This window comes from Lepidochelys kempii, chromosome 1, assembly GCF_965140285.1.
Source record: "Lepidochelys kempii isolate rLepKem1 chromosome 1, rLepKem1.hap1, whole genome shotgun sequence".
Lineage (NCBI taxonomy): Eukaryota > Metazoa > Chordata > Testudines > Cheloniidae > Lepidochelys > Lepidochelys kempii.
The window spans coordinates 310,608,416-310,630,739 of record NC_136380.1 but is presented as its reverse complement, the minus strand read 5'-3'; the positions used below and the strand labels follow the sequence as shown (position 1 = coordinate 310,630,739).

The window sequence follows — 22,324 nt, the reverse complement described above, 5'->3', positions numbered from 1 at the left end:
ACTGGGAGATTTTAGGTGCTGGAAGTCCCGCGGCACAGTGGGGCTAAGGCAGGCTCCCTGCGTGCCCTGGATCTGCACCATTCCTAAAAGCAGCTGGCACGTCCCTGCGGCCCCTGGGAGGCGGGGCAGGCAGCTCCACGTGCTGCCCCCGCCCCCAGCACCGACTCTGCAGCTCCCATTGGATGAGAACTGTGAGTGTTTTGGTTTGTGTGATTAGACAGTTGGCAACCGTAACTCCCCTGCACTGAATTCTTTCTGCTCCCTCAGATCCTCCCTGCTCGCTCAGCAGCCTGCTGTTCACCAAGGTTGAATTTTCATTTCCCTTGGGCGAACAAATGAGTGGGAGTTTTTTCAACCCTGGGCAAGATTCTGATGTATGGACAATAATGTGATGTTGACCTGGAAAGTGCTGTGTGAGCCACGTAGTGGGTTATGGCCCTTGAAGACTTATCACCCATATTGGAAACATTTAGGGAGAAAAATGTGTGTAAGAGAGTGTTTGATCTATTGGTTGAGATTGGATGGGAATACATGAGGAGAAGTGTCTTTTTATTTTTATTTTTTGAAAGTGCAATAAGATCTTTAAGAGATTATTGAGTCTTGCAGTTCATACAAACACGTCTTCTTCAACTTTGGGTTGCTTTTTGTGTGTGTAGCATCTCTTGGTCCATAGATATCCTTTGTCAAAATCCTTGGACCTAAAAAAGTGAGAATTTGGCCCTTCCCAGGATCATCTTTTTCTGTCTTCCTGGTCACTTCTGGTATCTCTCAGATACTTCTGAGTCACACTTTTACAGGATTTTTTCCCAGCGTGCTGATCTGATAGCAGACAGTTTAGATTTTCTAAACAATATGGCCATGACTTAAGCTAGACGTAACCACATTTATTTAATAGTTTCCTTTTTGTTGTACCACACTGATAGTAACACATACACTGTTGTATAGCTTCTGTGATGTATGTTTAGTATGAGTTTCTATGTTTCCGCCCCTATTCTTTGTGCTGGCAAACAACTTTTTCTTTTTTTGGTAGAGAATGTTTCTGTGTTTAATGTCAATGTATTTTCATAAATCCCAGTTGAAACAATTCTTTATGAAAAATAGTCTAAAGGTCAATGCATGGAAACTGACGTCATAAAGGATTAGGTTAATAGAACTAGTAAATCTGATTCCCTGCGCTCCTAAGTGCCCAGGAGAACTTCTCATATTCATTTTCTGATCTTGCTCTGCAGCAACCAAATGATTTTTGTGCAGGGGACCCCTCTTCTGCTCACTTCTACAGACCAAAAAACAAACTCAGCCATGCTGCCATGAGTCTATGTAGCACTGGCACTGTAATAGTTACAGCAGATAAAGAATATTTAAAAGGACAGCTTTGATATAGTGATGGTACATGATATAGTGACATTCCCAGAAGCATCTCTGTTCTTATTGTAGAAACAAACAAATGCAAGCTAAGATACAACTGTTCCCAAACACCGGGTTCCAGCTTCTGATAACTATTTTTTTTAGCCAAACCCCTAGCCCTTAGAAAGGTGGAAATTTAGCCCTTTCTCACAATTATCCCCCTCCCTCCCGTGACTGTAGTTACACTCACACTCTCACACACCAGTCCTGGAATGGTCAAACAGAATCCAGGCAATTCTTCTTTCAGGAATCTCAGCCCAACACTGATGCCTGATTCCCAGACAGCAATTCTGCCTTGAGAATGTCTCCAATTAGAGATGAAGGCAGAGAGCAAACTCTCCTGCTGCTTGCCACAGTGTGTCTTTTTGAAGACCATTGTCTCTACAATAACCTTACCTAATTCAAAAACACACAGTATTTCTTCCCAAGACTGAACATGGACTCACAACCTAAGAAAAACTGAAGACCATCATACTACACCTATACATTTCCTTAAGTTTTACCTTTCTTATTCATGAGGAGATGGCACATGTGCACAAAAGCTAGTTTCAAGACACTTTCACGACCTCACACTATGAAATCAGCATTTCATTTATGTAGGAGTTTTGCAGGGAGACAAGGAAGAGATTCTTTAAAAATATAAATACCCTATCAAACAACCAGAAAGACCGTTCATATCACGTTCCCTTGAGTTCCTTATTTCCTGGTTGTACCCTTGTCCAGCAGTTGGTAGGGCCTGCTTCTCAGAATGCTTTTTCTCCCTTTGTAAAATCTTAGTTTCTATCCTCCTCATAACCTCCTCTGCTGCCCCCAATGAATATGAATTACCTGGTATTTTATGGCACCTTAGAGACTAACAAGGTGCCAGAAGTACTCCTTTTCTTTTTGCGGATACAGACTAACACGGCTGCTACTCTGAAACCTGGTATTTTATGAGACTGTCTTCATTGCTTTATAAATTGGCTGCTAGAGGGCACTGAAGAAGCAATTCTTTCTCTGCAAGTTCAACTGTTATTACACATACCACTTGTGGCTTCTGCTAACTGCGGAATCTAAAGATCTGTTTAAAAAATAAATAAATAAAAACCTTTGTCTCTACCAGTGGCATTTCTGAGTGCTGCTGTTGAGAATCCTGGGTATATCTCTTGGAGGGTTTGACAAAATGTCTTCCATGTTGTAGAGAGGTGCCCTAGATATGGGATTGAATGTCTAATTATTTGACAGTGGAACAGGGTGGCAGAGCAGTAGGAGAATAGGTGGCACTTCATAGTCATCCATGTTGAATTGTCTGTGGAACAACACTAATGTAAAAACATTTAGATACTCACATTAAACATTAGATCAAGTTGTTAAAATCTAGTATTTCTTTAAAATTTGCTAAATTATTGCATCCTGCATGACTAAATAGATATGTGATGGTGATATTTGACTGGCAGCCTTTAATGTTATTCCAAACCCAATGTTCTTTGAGGTTTTTTTTTTAAACCACAGTTAAAATAGGCACGTGATAGCAATATATTTACCTGTCAAATCATTTACAAAACCTAAGCACTTAAAGCAAGGAAAAGACATAAATCTTATGCTATTATACAGGATGGATTTGTTTTAAATCAAATGGATTTAAATGATGATTTAAATCACTAGTCAGGAAGAATTGATTTAATCACAGATTTCTACATAAAAGTGCATTCTTGTTGGTTGTTATAATCTTAATACATATTATTTTAGGTAGAGGAACTTCATTAAAATATTCCCAAACTGGGTCTCTCTTATGGCCTGCTGCCATTACAGGTTTTCCCTTCTAGTGAGAGAATGGTATCGTAGAGCTCAAATCAGTGAAGGCTACACTCAGAAAGACCTCAAAACTTCTGGAATATGCTGCTCAAACAGTTTCACTTTTGTTTCTACTGCCTGTCCCTCCCATCTCAAATTTATCTCCAGACTTCTCTAGATGAATGTCTAGTTGGCAGCCGGTGTCAAGTGGAGTGCCCCAGGGGTCGGTCCTGGGGCCGGTTTTGTTCAATATCTTCATAAATGATCTGGAGGATGGTGTGGATTGCACTCTCAGCAAATTTGCGGATGATACTAAACTGGGAGGAGTGGTAGATACGCTGGAGGGGAGGGATAGGATACAGAGGGACATAGACAAATTGGAGGATTGGGCCAAAAGAAATCTGATGAGGTTCAATAAGGATAAGTACAGGGTCCTGCACTTAGGACGGAAAAACCCAATGCACAGCTACAGACTAGAGACCGAATGGCTAGGCAGCAGTTCTGCGGAAAAGGACCTAGGGGTGACAGTGGACGAGAAGCTGGGTATGAGTCAGCAGTGTGCCCTTGTTGCCAAGAAGGCCAATGGCATTTTGGGATGTATAAGTAGGGGCATAGCGAGCAGATCGAGGGACGTGATTGTCCTCCTCTATTTGACATTGGTGAGGCCTCATCTGGAGTACTGTGTCCAGTTTTGGGCCCCACACTACAAGAAGGATGTGGATAAATTGGAGAGAGTCTAGCGAAGGGCAACAAAAATGATTAGGGGTCTGGAACACATGAGTTATGAGGCGAGGCTGAGGGAACTGGGATTGTTTAGTCTGCAGAAGAGAAGAATGAGGGGGGATTTGATAGCTGCTTTCAACTACCTGAGAGGTGGTTCCAGAGAGGATGGTTCTAGACTATTCTCAGTGGTAGAAGAGGACAGGTCAAGGAGTAATGGTCTCAAGTTGCAGTGGGGGAGGTTTAGGTTGGATATTAGGAAAAACTTTTTCACTAGGAGGGTGGTGAAACCCTGGAATGCGTTACCTAGGGAGGTGGTAGAATCTTCTTCCTTAGAGGTTTTTAAGGTCAGGCTTGACAAAGCCCTGGCTGGGATGATTTAATTGGTGATTGGTCCTGCTTTGAGCAGGGAGTTGGACTAGATGACTTCCTGAGGTCCCCTCCAACCCTGATATTCTATGATTCTATGGCCTGTTTTTCCTCTTTTTGAAAGGGAGGCTGGCAGGATAGAAGGCAGGAACTCCATGATGGAATGAGTGGGGTAATTCAGGCAATTGTCTGGGAGAGAGGAGTTTCCTGTCTCATTCTCTGAGCAGTAGGTGAAAGAGAGCTAAAGAAACCAGGCAGCAAGCATGGTATTGCCTGTAGGTAGTAGTTGTAGTGAAGTCTTCACTACTTGAACTTGAGGTGATGCCTTTTGTAATCAATCAGCTGGTTTCTGAGTGTGTCTGTATCTTTCCATTAGCACTTTAGGATAATATTTCAAAGAAATACATTTAAAAAATCATGTAAAAAGTAAAGGACAGACATTTTTTTAAAGATCAGAGCATGATTAATATCGGAGTATGATCCTTTGCATGATCACTGCTGAAGTGTGGGACAATGTTCCCTATATTGGTCTGATACAGGAGAGGGAATATTAGATTCCATATACAGTATTCCCCTTAAAATGGTTGTTCCGGGGCATTATCCTGTCCTGCCCTTCAAAATCAGCAGGAGGGTCCCTCCATTCCTTGATTTTAAATTGGAATCAATTAACTCTTTACAAAATAAAGCCAAACAAAACCAAGTTGGAGAAAATAGTTTGTGAGCGTGTAACCGAAGACTGCAGACAAGGAGACTAAATTAAGAGTGCCCAAGCAACCTTAACTCTGGCATTTTTTAACTTTTGAGCGCTTGACTTTCCAACTTCTATGTACTTTTAATGCAGATTTTGTGTGTGCAATTTCCTATGTTTTTCAGGGACCGTATTTGTTCTGTGTTTGTACAGCAACTGGCACAATGGGGTCCTGGTTTGTGACCAATCTTGGGAGCTATTGTAATACAAATAACTGAAAAAAAAATCCATCTTGTTGCAACATCTTGACACTGATGTGGGTCATCACCTCGGTTGGACCCTTTAGATGCCTGACACAAACTTCTGCCGCTTGAGTTGATGGAGTAAGAGATAGCAATAGTAGGTTGTCATCCTCTGTGTGGACCAGCATTAGAGGAGAATGGGAGACCATGCCCGTGGGCTTCAAAGATATTTGCTGGTATCAAAGGAATCATGAGACTTGGTGTCATAAATATAAAGGGAAGGGTAAACCCCTTTAAAATCCCTCCTGGCCAGAGGAAAAATCCTCTCACCTGTAAAGGGTTAAGAAGCTAAAGGTAACCTCGCTGGCACCTGACCAAAATGACCAATGAGGAGACAAGATACTTTCAAAAGCTGGGAGGAGGGAGAGAAACAAAGGGTCTGTGTCTGTCTGTGTGCTGCTTTTGCCGGGGATAGAACAGGAATGGAGTCTTAGAACTTTTAGTAAGTAATCTAGCTAGGTATGTGTTAGATTGATTTCTTTCAATGGCTGAGAAAAGAACTGTGCTGAATAGAATGACTATTCCTGTCTGTGTGTCTTTTTTGTAACTGAAGGTTTTGCCTAGAGGGATTCTCTATGTTTTGAATCTAATTACCCTGTAAGGTATCTACCATCCTGATTTTACAGAGGGGATTCCTTTACTTCTATTAAAAGTTTTCTTGTAAGAAAACTGAATGTTTTTTCATTGTTCTCAGATCCAAGGGTTTGGGTCTGTGGTCACCTATGCAAATTGGTGAGGATTTTTACCAAACCTTCCCCAGGAAGTGGGGTGCAAGGGTTGGGAGGATTTTGGGGGAAAGACGTGTCCAAACTACGTTTCCCAGTAAACCCAGTTAAAGTTTGGTGGTGGCAGTGGAAATTCCAAGGGCAAAGGATAAAATTAATTTGTACCTTGGGGAAGTTTTAACCTAAGCTGGTAAAAGTAAGCTTAGGAGGTTTTCATGCAGGTCCCCACATCTGTACCCTAGAGTTCAGAGTGGGGAAGGAACCTTCACACTTGGGTTCCATTCTAGACTCTGGAAGGGAATGTATTCTAGTGGACAGATTCTTCTGGGCACTCACTCCAAGCTTGACCCTTCTATCCCTATTGTCTCCAGCATGTCCGAGTCTGGTCTCTTCACCTAGCTGGTCTCAATCTACACTCGTTAGGCTTCTCATCCCAGTCTTCTTCCCCAGCAAGTCTTAATCTCATGCCTTCAAATTCCCTGCCCCAGCCTTCCCTCTCCCTCAACATTCTCCCAGTCTTAATGTCTGGCTGTTCCCAATCCCTCTGCACCCTCACATCACATGCTCCTCATTCAATCTGTGTCTCTCCTGCCCTCCACCCCACCCCCCGTCTGCCCTCTGGTAGCCACTTTGCCAATACTCCTCATCCCCACTGGCTCCCAGTAATAATCTTCCTCCCTGGATGCCTTCTCCAGTATCAGTACCCCCACTCCTCCTGACTCCTTGTCCTAGTCTCTTTTCCCAACCATTGCTCGTTCTCTCCCACTTCCCCCAGCTTCTCATCAGATAGGTCTCCTGTTCCTCTTTGCCTCCTTACCCTGCCGCACTGTATCTCAGTTCTAGTCTCATTGCCCAGTTTGTCCGAATCTCCTTCATGACTCCTCATCTGATCTCATATCTGTCCCCACTCCCCACTGTTCCCTGGGACCTGTTTCCCTCCTTGGCTCCCAGATCCCAATCTCCTTGCTCAGTCAGTCTCACCCCTCTGATCTCAACCTGTTCCTTCCCTCCCACCAGCTTCTTGTCCCAATCTACTCTGCCACATCCCTCTACAGGTCCAACCCTTGTCCCCTCTGCATTCACATCAGGCAGGTTCCTCCTTCACCCTGTCTTGGTTCCCTAGAGAAGTATGTGTATATGGGGGTGTCACTGAGAGTACAGGAGAGACTGTCTCCCTCTCTCAGTACAGGTGCCTGGACCAGACATGGTCCACAGCAACCTAGAACTGCCATTGCAAGGAAAGTCCTGCTCAGCCCCAGGTTTGGAGCATCCATAGTGTGGAGGGAATCTTTGGGGGAATTTATCTGCTAAAATCTAAGGCCTGGTCTACAGTACGTGGTTATTTTGGAATTAGCCAAGTTAATTCGAAATAAAACTGATTCTGTGCACATGAATCCAATTCTTAAAGGACTCTTTAATCCGATTTCTGTACTCCACCTCAGCAAGTGGAGTAGCGCTAAAATTGAGATCGCAGTTCGGGTTACAGGTACTGTGGACGCAATTAGACGTTATTGGCCTCCGGGAGCTATCCCAGAATGCTCCCTTGTGACCACTCTGGACAACACTCTCAACTCCGATGCACTAGCCAGGTAGGCAGTAAAAGCCCCGGGAACTTTTGAATTTCATTTCCTGTTTGGTCACCATCAGCACAGGTGACTATCAGCAGACTCCACCATCATAGGTGACCATGCAGAGTCCACCATCACAAGAGACCACGCAGTCCCGGATTCGCAAACAGGCTCCAGCATGGTCCAAATGTGAGGTACTGGATCTCATTGCATGTTGGGGAGACGAATCTGTTATGGCAGAACTACGTTCCAAAAAAAGAAATGCAAATACATACGTTAAAGTTTCCAGGGCCATGACGGAAAGAGGCTACTCCAGAGACACAGAACAGTGTCGTACAAAAATCAAGGAGCTCAGGCAAATGTACCAAAAAGCCAGGGAGGTGAACGGGCGCTCTGGGTCACAGCCCCATACATGCTGCTTCTACCGTGAGCTGCATGCAATTATGGGGAGTGATGCCACCAATACCCCACCACTGTCCATGGACACCTGCAAGGGGGGAGTTGCATCGAACGAGGAGGATGAGTTATTGGAGGATAAAGAGGAAGAGGAGGACAGTGCACAGGCGGCAAGTGGGGGAATCCGTTTTCCCCCCTAGCCAGGAACTATTCTTAACGCTGGACCCAATACCTCCCCCCACTCCCAATGTGAGCTCCCGGACCATGACCCTGGAGAAGGCACTTCTGGTGAGTGAGAGCCTGATCGGAGCCACACAGTGCGGGGGGAGGGGTGAGGGGAAACCCAGCCATGCTGGGCTGTTCGCGTTTAGTTTAAAGGGCGCATCCCTGCTCAGAGCCTCATCAGAGCCATACGATCGGTGTGTGTGGGTGGGGTGGGGTGAGGGTGGGCGGTTGTGAAGCGATCATCCCAGAGAGCCTGCAGGCCCTCCTTTTATATGGCAAACCCACCAGGCATTGCTTGCTATGGGAAAGGGGGCCTGGCAGTTTGAAAGCATTGAAGTGAATGCGGAAGAAGCAGAACCCCACATGCCCCTAAGGCTTACCATGGCTGACTGCAAGCTGAATTCTGTTGCTCGGCCACGTGTGATGGCTTACTCACACTGAAGTGGCAGGCACTACAGTATAAGAGGCAAAATGCGACCTTGTGCAGAAAGAACATGTGCTGTTTACTGTGAATTGCCTGTTTCACTGAGAAAGTGTCCCCTTTGTTCTCTAAAATGTATCTTTTAAAATACTACCCTCCCTTTTTCTCCTCCCGCAGGTGCAAATGTTTCAACATGGCCCCTATCTACTGCGTCCCGGAGGGTGGTCCAGATTAGAAGGCGAAAAAAATGAACTCGGGATGACATGTTTGCCAAGCTCATGCAGTCCTCCCGCACTGATAGGGACCAGCTGAATGTGTGGAGACAAACAGTTGTGGAGTGCCGTAAAGCGTTAAATGAAAATGAAGAGAGGAGGGACTTATGCAATGAGAGCAGGCAGGATGCTGTGGTCAAGCTTATGGGGGAGCAAACTGACATGCTCTGCTGTATGGTGTATCTAATGCAGGAAAGGCAGCAAGACCACAGACTGCCGCTGTAGCCCCTGTATAACTGCCCTCCCTTCTCCCCAAGTTCCATAGCCTCCTCACCTAGACGCCCAAGAACATGGGATGTGGGGGAGGGCTACGGGGACCCACACACTCAACCCCAGAGGATTGCACAAGCAGCAGAAAGCTGGCATATCCGAAATTTTGATTTGGTTTCTGGATTTGTCCGTCCTTCTCTCCTCCTCCACCCTCCTCCCAAGTACACCCTCCTCCCCTGGTCTACCTTCTGATTTCTCTCAATGTGTTGTGCAAGAAATAATAAAGAATGGTTTTTAAACAATTGTGACTTTATTTCCTTTCATATATATAGGGGGCAGGTAACTTTAAGAGAAACAAACACAACTGTCACACTGTACCCTGGCCTGTCATGAAACCGGCTTTCAAAGCTTCTCTGATGCACAGCGCTCCCTGTTGCGCTCTTCTAATGGCCCTGTTGTCTGGTTGTGCGAAATTGGCCACCAGGTAAGTTGCCTTAACCTCCCACCCGCCATAAACGTCTCCCCCTTACTCTCACAGATGTTGAGACACAACAAGCAGCAATTACAACTGGAATATTGATTGTGCTGAGATCTAACCGAGTCAGTAAACTGCGCCAGCACACTTTCAAATGTCCAAAAGCACATTCTACCACCATTCTGTATTTGCTCAGCCGATAGCTGAACTGCTCCTTACTACTGTCCAGGGTGCCTGTGTACGGTTTCATGAGCCGTTGCATTAAGGGGTAGGCTGGGTCCCCGAGGATTACCATTGGCATTTCAACATCCCCAACAGTAATTTTCTGGTCTGGGAAGTAAGTCCCTTCCTGCAGCTCTTCAAACAGACCAGAGTTCCTGAAGATGTGAGCATCATGCACCTTTCCGAGCGATCCCATGTTGATGTTGGTGAAACGTCCCTTGTGATCCACCAGAACTTGCAGCACCATTGAAAGTACCCCTTGCGGTTTATGTACTGGCCGCCCCGGTGTTTTGGAGCCAAGATAGGGATATGCGTTCAGTCTATCACCCCGCCGCAGTTAGGGAACCCCAGCACATTAAAGCTATCCACAATGGTCTGCACATTTCCCAAAGTCACTACCCTTGATAGCAGCTGGTCAATGATTGCGTTGGCTACTTGCAGCACAGCAGCCCACACAGTAGATTTGCCCACTCCAAACTGATTCCTGACTGACCGGTAGCTGTCGGGCGTTGCGAGCTTCCACAGGGCTATGGCCACTCGCTTCTCAGTTGTGAGGGCTGTTCTTATTTTGGTGTCTTTGCGCTTCAGGGCAGGGGACAGCAAGTCACAAAGTTCCATGAAAGTGGCCCTACACATACGAAAGTTTTGCAGCCACTGGGACTCATCCAATACCCGCAACAGTATGCGGTCCCACCAGTCTGTGCTCGTTTCCCGGGCCCAGAATCGGCGTTCCATGGCATGAAACTAGCCCAACACCACTATGATCTCCCAATCGTCGCATGCCATGCTTCTAGTAACGTCTGTGTCCATGTCCTCATCGCTATCGTAATCGCGCTGTCGTCACTTCCTCGCCCAGTTTTGCAGGTACTGCACATGCTGCTGGATAATGCATGAGGTATTTACAATGGTCAAAACTGCAGTGGAGATCTGAGCGGACTCCATGCTTTCCGCGCTATGGCACAGGTAATCCTGGAAAAAGGACACGAAACATAGGAGAGCAGAGTGGCAGCAGAAGAGGTGCGGTTTGGTTCACGATAGCTGAAAAAAGGCGGGAAATGGTTGTCTTCTGTAGCTTTCATGGAGGCGGGAGTCCAGGACAGACAACATGGAGAAGCTCAGTAGCGCGGCAAGAGCGGGAGAGCAGAGTTGGTGGCGGAAGCGGTCGATGAGGAAGAGAAAGAGTAGATAATTATGAGATTACATAGAAAGATGAGAGGAAATGCGAGGTGGATTCATAGTACCAGGAGAGAAGCGGTGCACCCTTTTGCACAGTCTGCTGAAAGCAGTATGGCGTCTGCATGCCAAAAAGGCACAAAACGTTTGTCTTCCGTAGCTTTCATGGTGGGAGGAGTGACTGACGACACACACCCAGAAACACTCGCAAGAATGTTTTTGCCCCATGTTGCACTGGGAGCTTAACCCAGAATTCCAGTGAGCGGCGGGGACTGCAGGAACTGTGGGATAGCTACCCACAGTGCACTGCTCTGACATTCGATGCTTGCCTTGGTACTGTGGATACACTCTGCTGAATTCATGCGCTTTAGTTGGGGAAACACAAGGCTGAATGTATAAAATCGCTTCCGAAAATTCAAATAGAATAATTTCGTACTGTAGACATACCCTAAGTCTCTAGGCATCTGTAAACTGTGTCTTGATTTTTTTTCCCCTAAAGGTTTGGTTAAATTTGGGCTGATTTCCACAGGGTTGGCAAAAGGCATATTCCTGACACAAAGGTCACCCACTGCCAAATTTCAAGTCCCGGATCCAAAGCATGGGGATGGTAAAGCTTTTCAAATAAAAGGTCACCAGAATTTAAAGCTGGCAAAACAATGTCTTTGTTTCCTACTCTAGGTCTTGGAAATGGCTGAACTGTTTGGGCTGAAATTTTTTGGGAAAAAAAAAAATCAGCCTGAGACAGACACTCAACATGGACAACTTCAGCCCAAACATGAATCTATAAGTGACTGAAAAATTGGTTTTCTAATGGGAAGTGTCAAGGAACATAAATAAGTGGTGCTACCAGCCCCACCTATGTTAAAATGTTACAAGAATAGTACACATACTGTAACTATTGAGGAAAGTTGTCTTTTTGCTGTTCTTTTCAGTCAAAATTAAAAAGAAATATTGTCTGTAGCTCTAAATAGAGCAAGAACACACATTTCCATTTATTTTCTTCTGCAAAAATCCATGTGCTAGCGGTGAGAAAATATTCTGATTTTTTTTTTTTACTTGGTGTTTGGGAATGGAGATTAAGTAATACTGTGTGATGATAATACAGGCCACAAATTCATAGACACTTACAAGTTGTATTAAGTACAGTTTTGAGTCTTGCAAATGTATAGTATAATTGCTGTTTCTTTAATATGTCTGTCTAAATTTGCCACAAGATGGCAGTGTTTCAGAAGATTATTTTCATCTTGCCAGGTCTTTGGTTTTCAAAATTTCGGATGTACAGAATTAGCCATAGCATATGTTTATACCATATAATTTTGTGTGTGTACGCGAGCGAGAGAGAGATGGCTAGCATTTTAAAATTCAGAAATCCATATTACTTTTGTGTCAGTTAGTTTTTTGTGCTATGATTTATGCCTTTGGATACCTGCAGCTTCAGCATTTTGGGGGGGATGTATTGATCTGCTCCTCCTACACAGCCAATTAGAAGCAAATCAGAATGTCCAAAAAGAGTTGTTGATATAAACTTAGGGTATGATCCCTCAAAGCCTTACTTTGTAATTTGGTGAAAATGTTGGCAGACATTGGTAACTGGACATGAGGTAGGAATGCCTCAAGGTTTTCAGATACAGAATGATGTTAGATTGTGAAGGCTTTGAAATGGGATGGATAGTTTTAAAATAAATTCTACATTAGAGTATTTGTTTAAACAAATTTAAATTGATTTCTTTATAAAACTGTATTTTAGTAAAGGAGTTTAGTTTATTAAAGAGTTTTTAAAATGTAGCAGCTGAAAACTTTTTACATTTTTTTTAAATAGAAGATGTTATGCAATGAAACTAGCTCTATTTGTACTAACATGTCTATGCAATGTAAAATTAGTAATGTAACTTGGATAAAAAAAGAAAGATGTTCAGCTATGCTTTCTAAAGATGTGTTTTCCTCCCTTGATATTTTCTGACTAAAAGACAAGGTATAAAGAGTAATAATAATCATTTTAAAAAAAGTAAATTGCTCATTTACTGGATATCAAGTTTTACAGCAAAACTTTATATAATAAGAATTAAACTTCAAGGTGGCTAATCCTCTTTCCAGGAAATTTGTTCCTCCCTTATCTTGACTCTGCCTCTTGCAGAATAAATAAACTGAAGCCCAGAATAGCTGGAGTTCAGCTGTGAAGCAGTGGTTACTATTGTTGATTATATGTGTAACATTTACAGTGTGGGCACAGTACAGAGAATCATGACGACAGTCCATTCTTTCAGGATCTTAAAATTGAAGCAGACAGTGTACAACTGAAGCAGGTGGGTGGGATGTGACAAAAACACTGACTCTGAAGTTTATTGCATGTCTCATTAATTCTTGGATTTTTGTTTGGGGGTGTGGGAGTAAAGACTTTTCAATCACCTAGTTTAGTAATTCTGAGTAGAACTACGAACTCAAAAAGAACTGTTTTAAGGTGGAGCGTAAGGGAGCATGGCAGACCAGGTAAAAAGGAGATGGTCCACATGTGAGAGCAAGATTAAGGAGAGGAGTAGGTATGCGGCTTGTGCAGAGTAAAGGGGACAGGGATAACAGAAAGATACCTTTGGGCCAGTTTGTATAAATTCTTGAAAGAAAGGACAGAGGAGCTTAAATTTGCTGTGGAAAGTGAGAGGAAGCCAATGAAGGGGATTGAAGAGGTGGTTGGATGACTTTAAAAGCTGCCTTTTGAAGAGATGGTGACCTCTCCAGAAGTGTACGGGGCATATAGCCACGCTTTGCTACATAGTTCCATCCATCCTCTCCTCCCCTCTGTGCCACTTAAACTGTTGATTGACATGGAACCCCTTTATTCCTTGGGGCAGCAGCCCATGGGACTCTTTGGCAGCAGAGTCTGAGCAGGATCACAGTGCCTCTGGCAGATCTTCCCCAGATTTTCAGTTTTGGGGGGTCAAACATCTTGCCACTCATATGGTTGGAGGAGACCTCACTTTCCTGGCAGAAACTGGAAGAAATCCCCACAAGTTTCAAGCACTGATGTAAAAATAACACATGTAAAGAAGCATCAGGCCATTCATTTATTAAAGTGCAAAGGTTTAAGAGTGCATCTCTATACTGCCTGAGTGAGGGGAAGGATGTAATAAAAACAGCAATAAAACCTTTAATTTTGCTGAATCTCACTTTCACCTTATGTTCCTTTCATTTATCTCTTCCCCCCCTTTGCTGAGTGCTTCTCCTCACCCCCTCTTTCTGTTATAGTTAAAAAAATAATCTTTCGAGTATGTTCATTAGTATATGCTAATGAGGGTCTTCAAAATGAACAACAGAAAAGACAGACGGGGAGGGGGAGCATACAGCAATCTCAGTAGCCTGAGGTGTGTACTGTGACTGAGGAAACCTTCAACAGTATGGGACAATAAAAATGTTTGGTTTTTTTGGCAGCTGGCCCAATTGCATCTCTACAAGTCAAATCAGTTAGATCTATTAAAATATGCTTAACGTGTAGTCATTCTCTGGGTGCTATGTGCAGTCTGTTGTAATTTTCCATTTGAAATTATTTTCTGTCACGTTGGCAGTAGTTTTTTTATTTCCTCAAACCTCAAAATTCCACAGTGAAATGCAAGTAATTTAAGTACAATCTAACAGTCCTCAAATGTTACTCTTCCCTCTCAAACTATTGTCTAGAATATTTATAACTTGCTTTTTTCTATTCATTGTTTAAAAAAATTAAAAGGCAATCCAGTATTTTAAACTAGGAACATCAGAGCTGAGAAAGCCAGAAATAAATTCATGTTGCAGTATTTCATCCATAATTTTCTGGTTGATATGTCGGTAATATACAGGTAAATCACATAGAATACAGTCTGTAAGCAGGAAAAACATTTTCATAATTGCTCTGGCAGACAACCCTCATATTCTAATAGCAGACAGATGAATATTCCCTAGAATGGATTAGCTATTTTCCTAGCAGTGCTACGTTGTCCGACTAGGGAAATGGTTAGTTATCTTTAATCCCCTGCATAATAAATGCATACATTCAGATAAAAACTCACATCATCAGGTGTGCTTTGTATTTTCCGCTGTCTCAGCTTCTTTCAATTTCTGTAGGAAAAACTTTGACCTAAGAAATGCATAACATTAGATGAGGGATGATGGTTGTCTTCCCTAGGAAAGAAATAAAAACCAGGAGGCCTGAATCAGTTAACGTTTGTGAAGTAAAATATAAAGTATTAGGATCAGACACATTTGTCAACTCATGATATGGATATCTTTAGGATGTGGTAGGGAAGAAAGGAAAACAGCAGAATACGGACCCTGGACTTCAGAAAAGCAGAGTTTGACTCTCTCCGGGAACTGATGGGCAGGATCCCCTGGGAGAATAACATGACGGGGAAAGGAGTCCAGGAGAGCTGGCTGTATTTTAAAGAATCCTTATTGTGGTTACAGGGACAAACCATCCCGATGTGTAGAAAGAATAGTAAATATGGCAGGCGACCAGCTTGGCTTAACAGTGAAATCCTTGCTGATCTTAAACACAAAAAAGAGGCTTACAAGAAGTGGAAGCTTGGACAAATGACCAGGGATGAGTATATAAATATTGCTTGGGCATGTAGGAATGAAATCAGGAAGGCTAAATCACACCTGGAGTTGCAGCTAGCGAGGGATGTTAAGAGTAACAAGAAGGGTTTCTTCAGGTATGTTGGCAACAAGAAGAAAGCCAAGGAAAGCGTGGGCCCCTTACTGAATGGGGGAGTCAACCTAGTGACAGAGGATGTGGAAAAAGCTAATGTACTCAATGCTTTTTTTTGCCTCTATCTTCACGAACAAAAGGTCAGCTCCCAGATTACTGCACTGGGCAGCACAGCATGGGGAGGAGGTGGCCAGCCCTCTGTGAAGGAAGAAGTGGTTCGGGACTATTTAGAAAAATTGGACGTGCACAAGTCCATGGGGCCGGATGCGTTGCATCCAAGAGTGCTAAAGGAATTGGCGGATGTGATTGCAGAGCCATTGGCCATCATCTCTGAAAACTCATGGCAATCCGGGGAAGTCCCGGAAGACTGAAAAAGGCTAATGTAGTGCCAATCTTTAAAAAAGGGAAGGAGGAGGATCCTGGGAACTACAGGCCGGTCAGACTCACCTCAGTCCCTGGAAAAATCATGGAGCATGTCCACAAGGAATCAATTCTGAAGCACTTAGAGGAGAGGAAAGTGATCAGGAACAGTCAGCATGGATTCACCAAGGGAAAGTCATGCCTGACTAATCTAATCGCCTTCTATGATGAGATAACTGGCTCTGTGGATGAAGGGAAAGCAATGGACATGTTATTCCTCAACTTTAGCAAAGCTTTTGACATGGTCTCCCACAGTATTCTTGTCAGCAAGTTAAAGAAGTATGGGCTGGATGGATGCACTACAAGGTGGGTAGAAAGTTGGCTAGATTGTCGGGCTCAACGGGTAGTGATCAATGGCTCCATGTCTAGATGGCAGCCGGTATCAAGTGGAGTGCCCCAAGGGTCGGTCCTGGGGCCGGTTTTTTTCAATATCTTCATAAATGATCTGGAGGATGGTGTGGATTGCACCTTCAGCAAGTTTGTGGATGACACTAAACTGGGAGGAGTGGTAGATAACGCTGGAGGGTAGGGATAGGATACAGAGGGACCTAGACAAATTGGAGGATTGGGCCAAAAGAAATCTGATGATGTTCAACAAGGACAAGTGCAGAGTCCTGCACTTAGGACGGAAGAATCCAATGCACCGCTACAGACTAGAGACCGAATGGCTAGGCAGCAGTTCTGCAGAGAAGGACCTAGGGGTGACAGTGGACGAGAAGCTGGATATGAGTCAACAGTGTGCCCTTGTTGCCAAGAAGGCCAATGGCATTTTGGGATGTATATGTAGGGGCATTGCCAGCAGATCGAGGGACGTGATTGTTCCCCTCTATTCGACATTGGTGAGGCCTCACCTGGAGTACTGTGTCCAGTTTTGGGCACCACACTACAAGAAAGATGTGGAGAAATTAGAGAGAGTCCAGCGAAGGGCAACAAAAATTATTAGGGGTCTGGAAAACATGACTTATGAGGAGAGGCTGAGGGAACTGGGATTGTTTAGTCTACGGAAGAGAAGAATGAGGGGGGATTTGATAGCTGCTTTCAACTACCTGAAAGGGGATTCCAAAGAGGATGGATCTAGACTATTCTTAGTGATAGCAGATGACAGGACAAGGAGTAATGGTCTCAAGTTGCATTGGGGGAGATGTAGGTTGGATATTAGGAAAAACTTTTTCACAAGGAGGGTGGTGAAACGCTGGAATGCGTTACCTAGGGAGGTGGTGGAATCCCCTTCCTTAGAAGTTTTTAAGGTCAGGCTTGACAAAGCCGTGGTGGGATGATTTAGTTGGGATTGGTCCTGCTCTGGGCAGGGGTTGGACTAGATGGCCTCCAGAGGTCCCTTCCAACTCTGATATTCTATGATTCTGTGGTACTACAGATATACCAGTGAGTCAAGTGAAACAAATATTTGTATTACTGAGTAGTAGGTGTGATTTGAAACACAGGCTAGAGATATTAAAAACCTGCAAGTATTGTGTTGGGAAGCATGTGAAGCACTGTATAATCACACACACATGTAAATGTGCTGCAAACTTTTCCAAAAGTCTTTGTGGTCTGAGATGAAGCCCCCCTTTCCCTCCCCCCGCCCTTGTTTGCATAGACTTCCACTAAAGTTTATATCCTGCTGCTAATCAGTGAATATTTTTTCTAGCTGTAATCATTGTCAGTTTTCTGTAGTTAGCTTACCCTTTTTTCCAAGTGTGCATCGTTCTCAGCTTTGAATTGGCTCCTCCCTCTTTTCTATATACACTACTCTTTTTTCGGATTTGTTCCATTTAGAAATCAATACAATATTTGCTAAGTTTGTGTTGTCATTTTTTGTTGCAGAACAACAAATAGCTTTTATATATAATTTGGAGGTGAATTTTGTAGTAAATTGCTGCAGGTTTCAGCATACAAGTCATAGAGGCATATGGCTGTTTAAAAGTTTGAGGAATCTTGTCATGCTATAGCTTGTTAAGCCTCATCTCCAGTAAAGGAATTGAAAATTCTCATTTATACTATCTCTGGTAGAAGTTCTTTGTAAAATTCCTTAAATTATACACAACATTAATAAGATGAGCAGAGTTTTGTTCTCTCATTTACACTGTTGCAACTCCAGGGACCTCAGCGGGTATGTCTGTACTGCATTGTAAACCTGGATCTGTAGCACTCAGGCTTGTGAAATCCACACTGAGCTGCTGATGCTGGAGTTAGTGAGTATGTGGTGATGCAGCAATTAATTGGGTATCAATCAAATCACTCTGTGTTGTTCCAGTGTTTTGCAGTTGGTTGCTCTCACTTGAGGTAGGCTAGCTTGAGTGGAGTAACTCGAGTGTACTAACTCAAGCTAACTTTGGCAGTTAAAGGCAAGCCCTAAATGAAACACGCAAAATCTAAATATTGTAATTTTTTTTTGTCTTCTTAGGAAAGTGGTCCAAAATGGAAACCTTTTTTTCCTGCTGAGTATTTTGCCAGTCATTGTTGTTTAGTAATTTCTAGCACTGTCATGTGAGGTTTTGGATATTTCAGTATTGGCTAAACGAGAAGTTGGCAATAGTTAGAAAAAAACTTCTGCAATAAATGATTCTGCGTGACATAAGTGTGGTACACTGCACAGTACATCCATTAGCAAGCATTATCTTTTGGACTACAAAGTATTTGTGTTAGTTACTTAACAAACCATGGCTGCATACTTGCTTAACAAAGCAAGGGTCAAAAGGCTGACTTTCTTTCAGTCAGCAGTGTTTGAATATTTTAATTATGAACTTTGAGTAGAAAGTTAATCACGATTAATCACTGTTTTAATCACACTGTTAATAGAATACCAATTGAAATTTATTAAATATTTTGGATTGTTTTCTACTTTTTCATATGCATTGTATTCTGTGCTGTAATTGCAATTAAAGTGTCTATTTTTTTTACAAATATTTGCACTGTAAAAATGATAAAAGAAATAGTATTTTTCAATTCACCTCATACAAGTACTATTGTGCAATCTTTGTCGTGAAGTGCAATTTACAAATGTAGATTTTTTTTGTTACATAACTGCACTCAAAAACAAAACAATGTAAAATTTCAGAGCCTACAAGTCCACTCCTTGTTCAGCCAATTGCTAAGACAAACAAGTTTGTTTACATTTACAGGAGATAATGCTGCCCACTTCTTAATTACAATGTCACCTGAAAGTGAGAACAGGCATTTGCATGGCACTACCGTTTTGTAGCCAGCGTTGCAAGTTATTCACGTGCCAGATATGCTAAACATTCATATGCCCCTTCATGCTTTGGCCACCATTCCAGAGGACATTCTTCCATGCTGATGACACTCTCTTTAAAAAAAAAAAAAAAAAAAAAAAGCGTTAATTAAATTTGTGACTGAACTCCTTGGGGGAGAATTCTATGTCCTGTGCTCTGTTTTACCTGCATTCTGCCATATATTTCATGTTATAGCAGTCTCGGATGATAACCCAGCACATGTTGTTCGTTTTAAGAAGACTTTCACTGTAGATTTGACAAAACACAAAGAAGGTACCAATGTGAGATTTCTAAAGATAGCTACAGCCCTCAACCCAAGGTTTAAGAATCTGAAGTGGCAAAATCTGCAGATGATACAAAACTACTCAAGATAGTGAAGTCCCAGGCAGACTGCAAAGAGCTACAGAAGGTCACTCAGTTTTCAGCCTTCTTTGAATTCTGAGAGTAAACCAAGGGTTGTTCATTGAGGCAACTGCCATGCTGAGGGTCCAGTTGCTATTGCTGAACTATCGGAACTGCCACAAGGGGAGATTCCCCCCCACCCTCACACGTTCTGACCAACCAGCATCAGTGCATGCACATGAGAGATACACCAGTGCTGGTGGTATCATGCTAAGTCTCTACTTCTGTACTTGGTGAATGTCTGAGAGCTGCTGCAGTTTGCCTATTTCTCCTGTCAGTCCCTGTCTGCTCTGCCTGGACTTCAAAGAACCAGTACTTTGAGGGAGCCCATTTCTATTCTAATCCCTGCCCCAAAAAGGACAGTATTTTGATGTTGGAAAAGATTTTCATGGTGACACTAATTGCGTTTACCTTTTTCTCCCACAGCTCAACAGACAGCAATTACAGATACTTAAGGAGCGTTTCCAGGCCTTCCTGAACGGAGAGACGCAAATTGTAGCAGATGAAGCATTTTGCAATGCAGTGAGAAGTTATTATGAGGCAAGTTGAACACATTGTTTTCTGTGCTGTTTTAAAAGTTTAGTTCACAAGACTGTTCTTTTAAAATAATCCATTTACATGGAAGGAATTGTAAGGTTCCAAGCCTGTGAGCTCGCAAACCTCCTGAAAACATTTTCTATACCACTTTGCAATTTAAAAAATTTAAATCCACTGCCTGGGCATTAGAGATAAACTGAACTGGAAAATGTCCACTTCTTTTGGGAAAACAAAACAAAAAAACCCTGGTGCTAAAAAATCTTTCTGGCAATGGTTGATAAAACTGGGTACTGCTATCTTTATCGCCATATGTCTAAATTACTCCCTTTTAATCAAGGTTTCAGCTGTAAATTACCATCTTGAGATACATGTCCCCTAGCCTTTTAAATTTTTAGGGACAATAGAGAATATCTTAGGGACAGACTGCTCTTTTTTTCTTCGAGAAGGAATAATGCTGCCAACGCAGCTATGCCAAGTCCCTTGAATTCAGCTTGTGACTTCCAAGGGATTCTGTGTGGTTAACACCGCCAGCACCAGTTTTCACATGTGCTCTATAATTGCTTAAGGGAGATGCCCTTTTCTGGGGAAGATAAAAATGTCCCTCTGATATCATAGGTAACACGTAACTGGGGAATATATTCCTTACACTGTGAAGAAAGCAGCCACTGTGAATACAGCGTTTATCTATATAACAAAAAAACTCAAATTTGTTCAGCATATCATCAAGGCTGCACATTTAAACTTGATTTAGTTATTTCTTTAGAGTTGTTTGCTTCCTAATTTCACTGTATTGCTTTGTTCTTTTTCAGATTACTCTCATTTTCTTTTAGCATATTATTCCTTCTTATTTCCTACTGATGTACTTCATTTATTGGGCAAAGACATTTCTTGATGCAGAAAGAATTATATCTGCTAATAGTGTTATGGATTGTTACATTTTGTGCTGAACAACAAATTTAGATTAAGCAGCTTGTCTCCAAAGCTTGGGAAGTGTGTCAGGATTCAGGGTGAGAGGTTCTCCTTTGCACCAAGTCATGGAGAAGAAAGTGTGTTAGCAGTGGAGAGACAGAAAGAGCCCGCATTTGTGAAGAGGTTGGGGAAGGCCATAGTTATCAAGGTTAGAAGCCTGGTTGACAAGGTGGATATTGGGAAGCCTGAAACGTTGTTAACGGTGGTAGGCAAATAGGTAAGGGGAGGCATTTGAGGCAACTAAAAAGTAGATATGATACTGGATAGATGGAGAAGTGAGGAGTAGGAGGCAAGATTTAGGAGCAATTGTGTGTAAGTGATTGATGATCCAATCACCCAATAGCAGGGTGATTTAATAGTACAGTTTTTACCATTTGTTCAGCTCTTATGTTCAAAGTGTTAAGATAAGGCAGGGGTTCTCAAACTGGGGGTTGGGACCCCTCAGGGGGTCGCAAGGTTATTACATGGGGGGGTCATGAGCCTCCACCCCAAACCCCGCTTTGCTCCAAGCATTTATAATGGTGTTAAATATATAAAAAAGTGTTTTTTATGTGTAAGGGGGGTCGCACTCAGAGGCTTGCTGCGTGAAAGGCGTCACTAGTACAAAAGTCTGAGAACCTCTGACATAAGGAGCCCCAGAAGAAAATAGTGAAGGAGTATTTGGGTAAGAAAAGAACCAGAAGAATACACCAACATAGAACCCCAAATAGAAGGCAGCAGATTAAGAAGAATTAGTACTGAAAAGCATTAGACATGGACTGTCTAGTCTTCTACTTCCCTGTGGCATTAAATCAGTCTCTCTAGCTTAGTGGTGGCCAGAAAGAGAGTCATGATGGACTGACAGATTTCTGGTGCTAAAACTGCAATGATAAAATCAAGGGAGAGAATTGTTCATTTTAAGGATTCTTTCTCATCTAGACATTTTTGGTGTTCAGCTAGCAACTAGAATAATTGCATCCTCAAAAGTGGGAAACAATTGCATGCATCCATAAATTTCTGGCATTTTTGATCTCTTGGAAGACTTTTCTTTTCTCGACCTCTTTCACTTATGACAGCTATGCTCTTGAGGAACACTAGAATTGTCTGCTTCCAAAATATGGCTTGTGTATGCCAGAGATGAGGCTTTTTGGGTGGCTGACTGATGACTG

At 42.8% G+C, this 22,324-nt stretch overlaps 1 protein-coding gene across 22 annotated transcripts in view; it reads left to right on the top strand.

Annotated features, from left to right (window-relative positions):
* The window catches only part of CADPS2 (calcium dependent secretion activator 2), a 593,917-nt gene that overhangs the window by 97,839 nt on the left and 473,754 nt on the right, over positions 1-22,324 (top strand). For all 22 annotated transcript variants that reach the window (XM_073328224.2, XM_073328216.2, XM_073328214.2 and 19 more), the window contains exon 2: positions 20,097-20,210. In XM_073328224.2, coding sequence (XP_073184325.1) covers positions 20,097-20,210 — 114 coding nt within the window. The remainder of the gene's footprint in view (positions 1-20,096; positions 20,211-22,324) is intronic.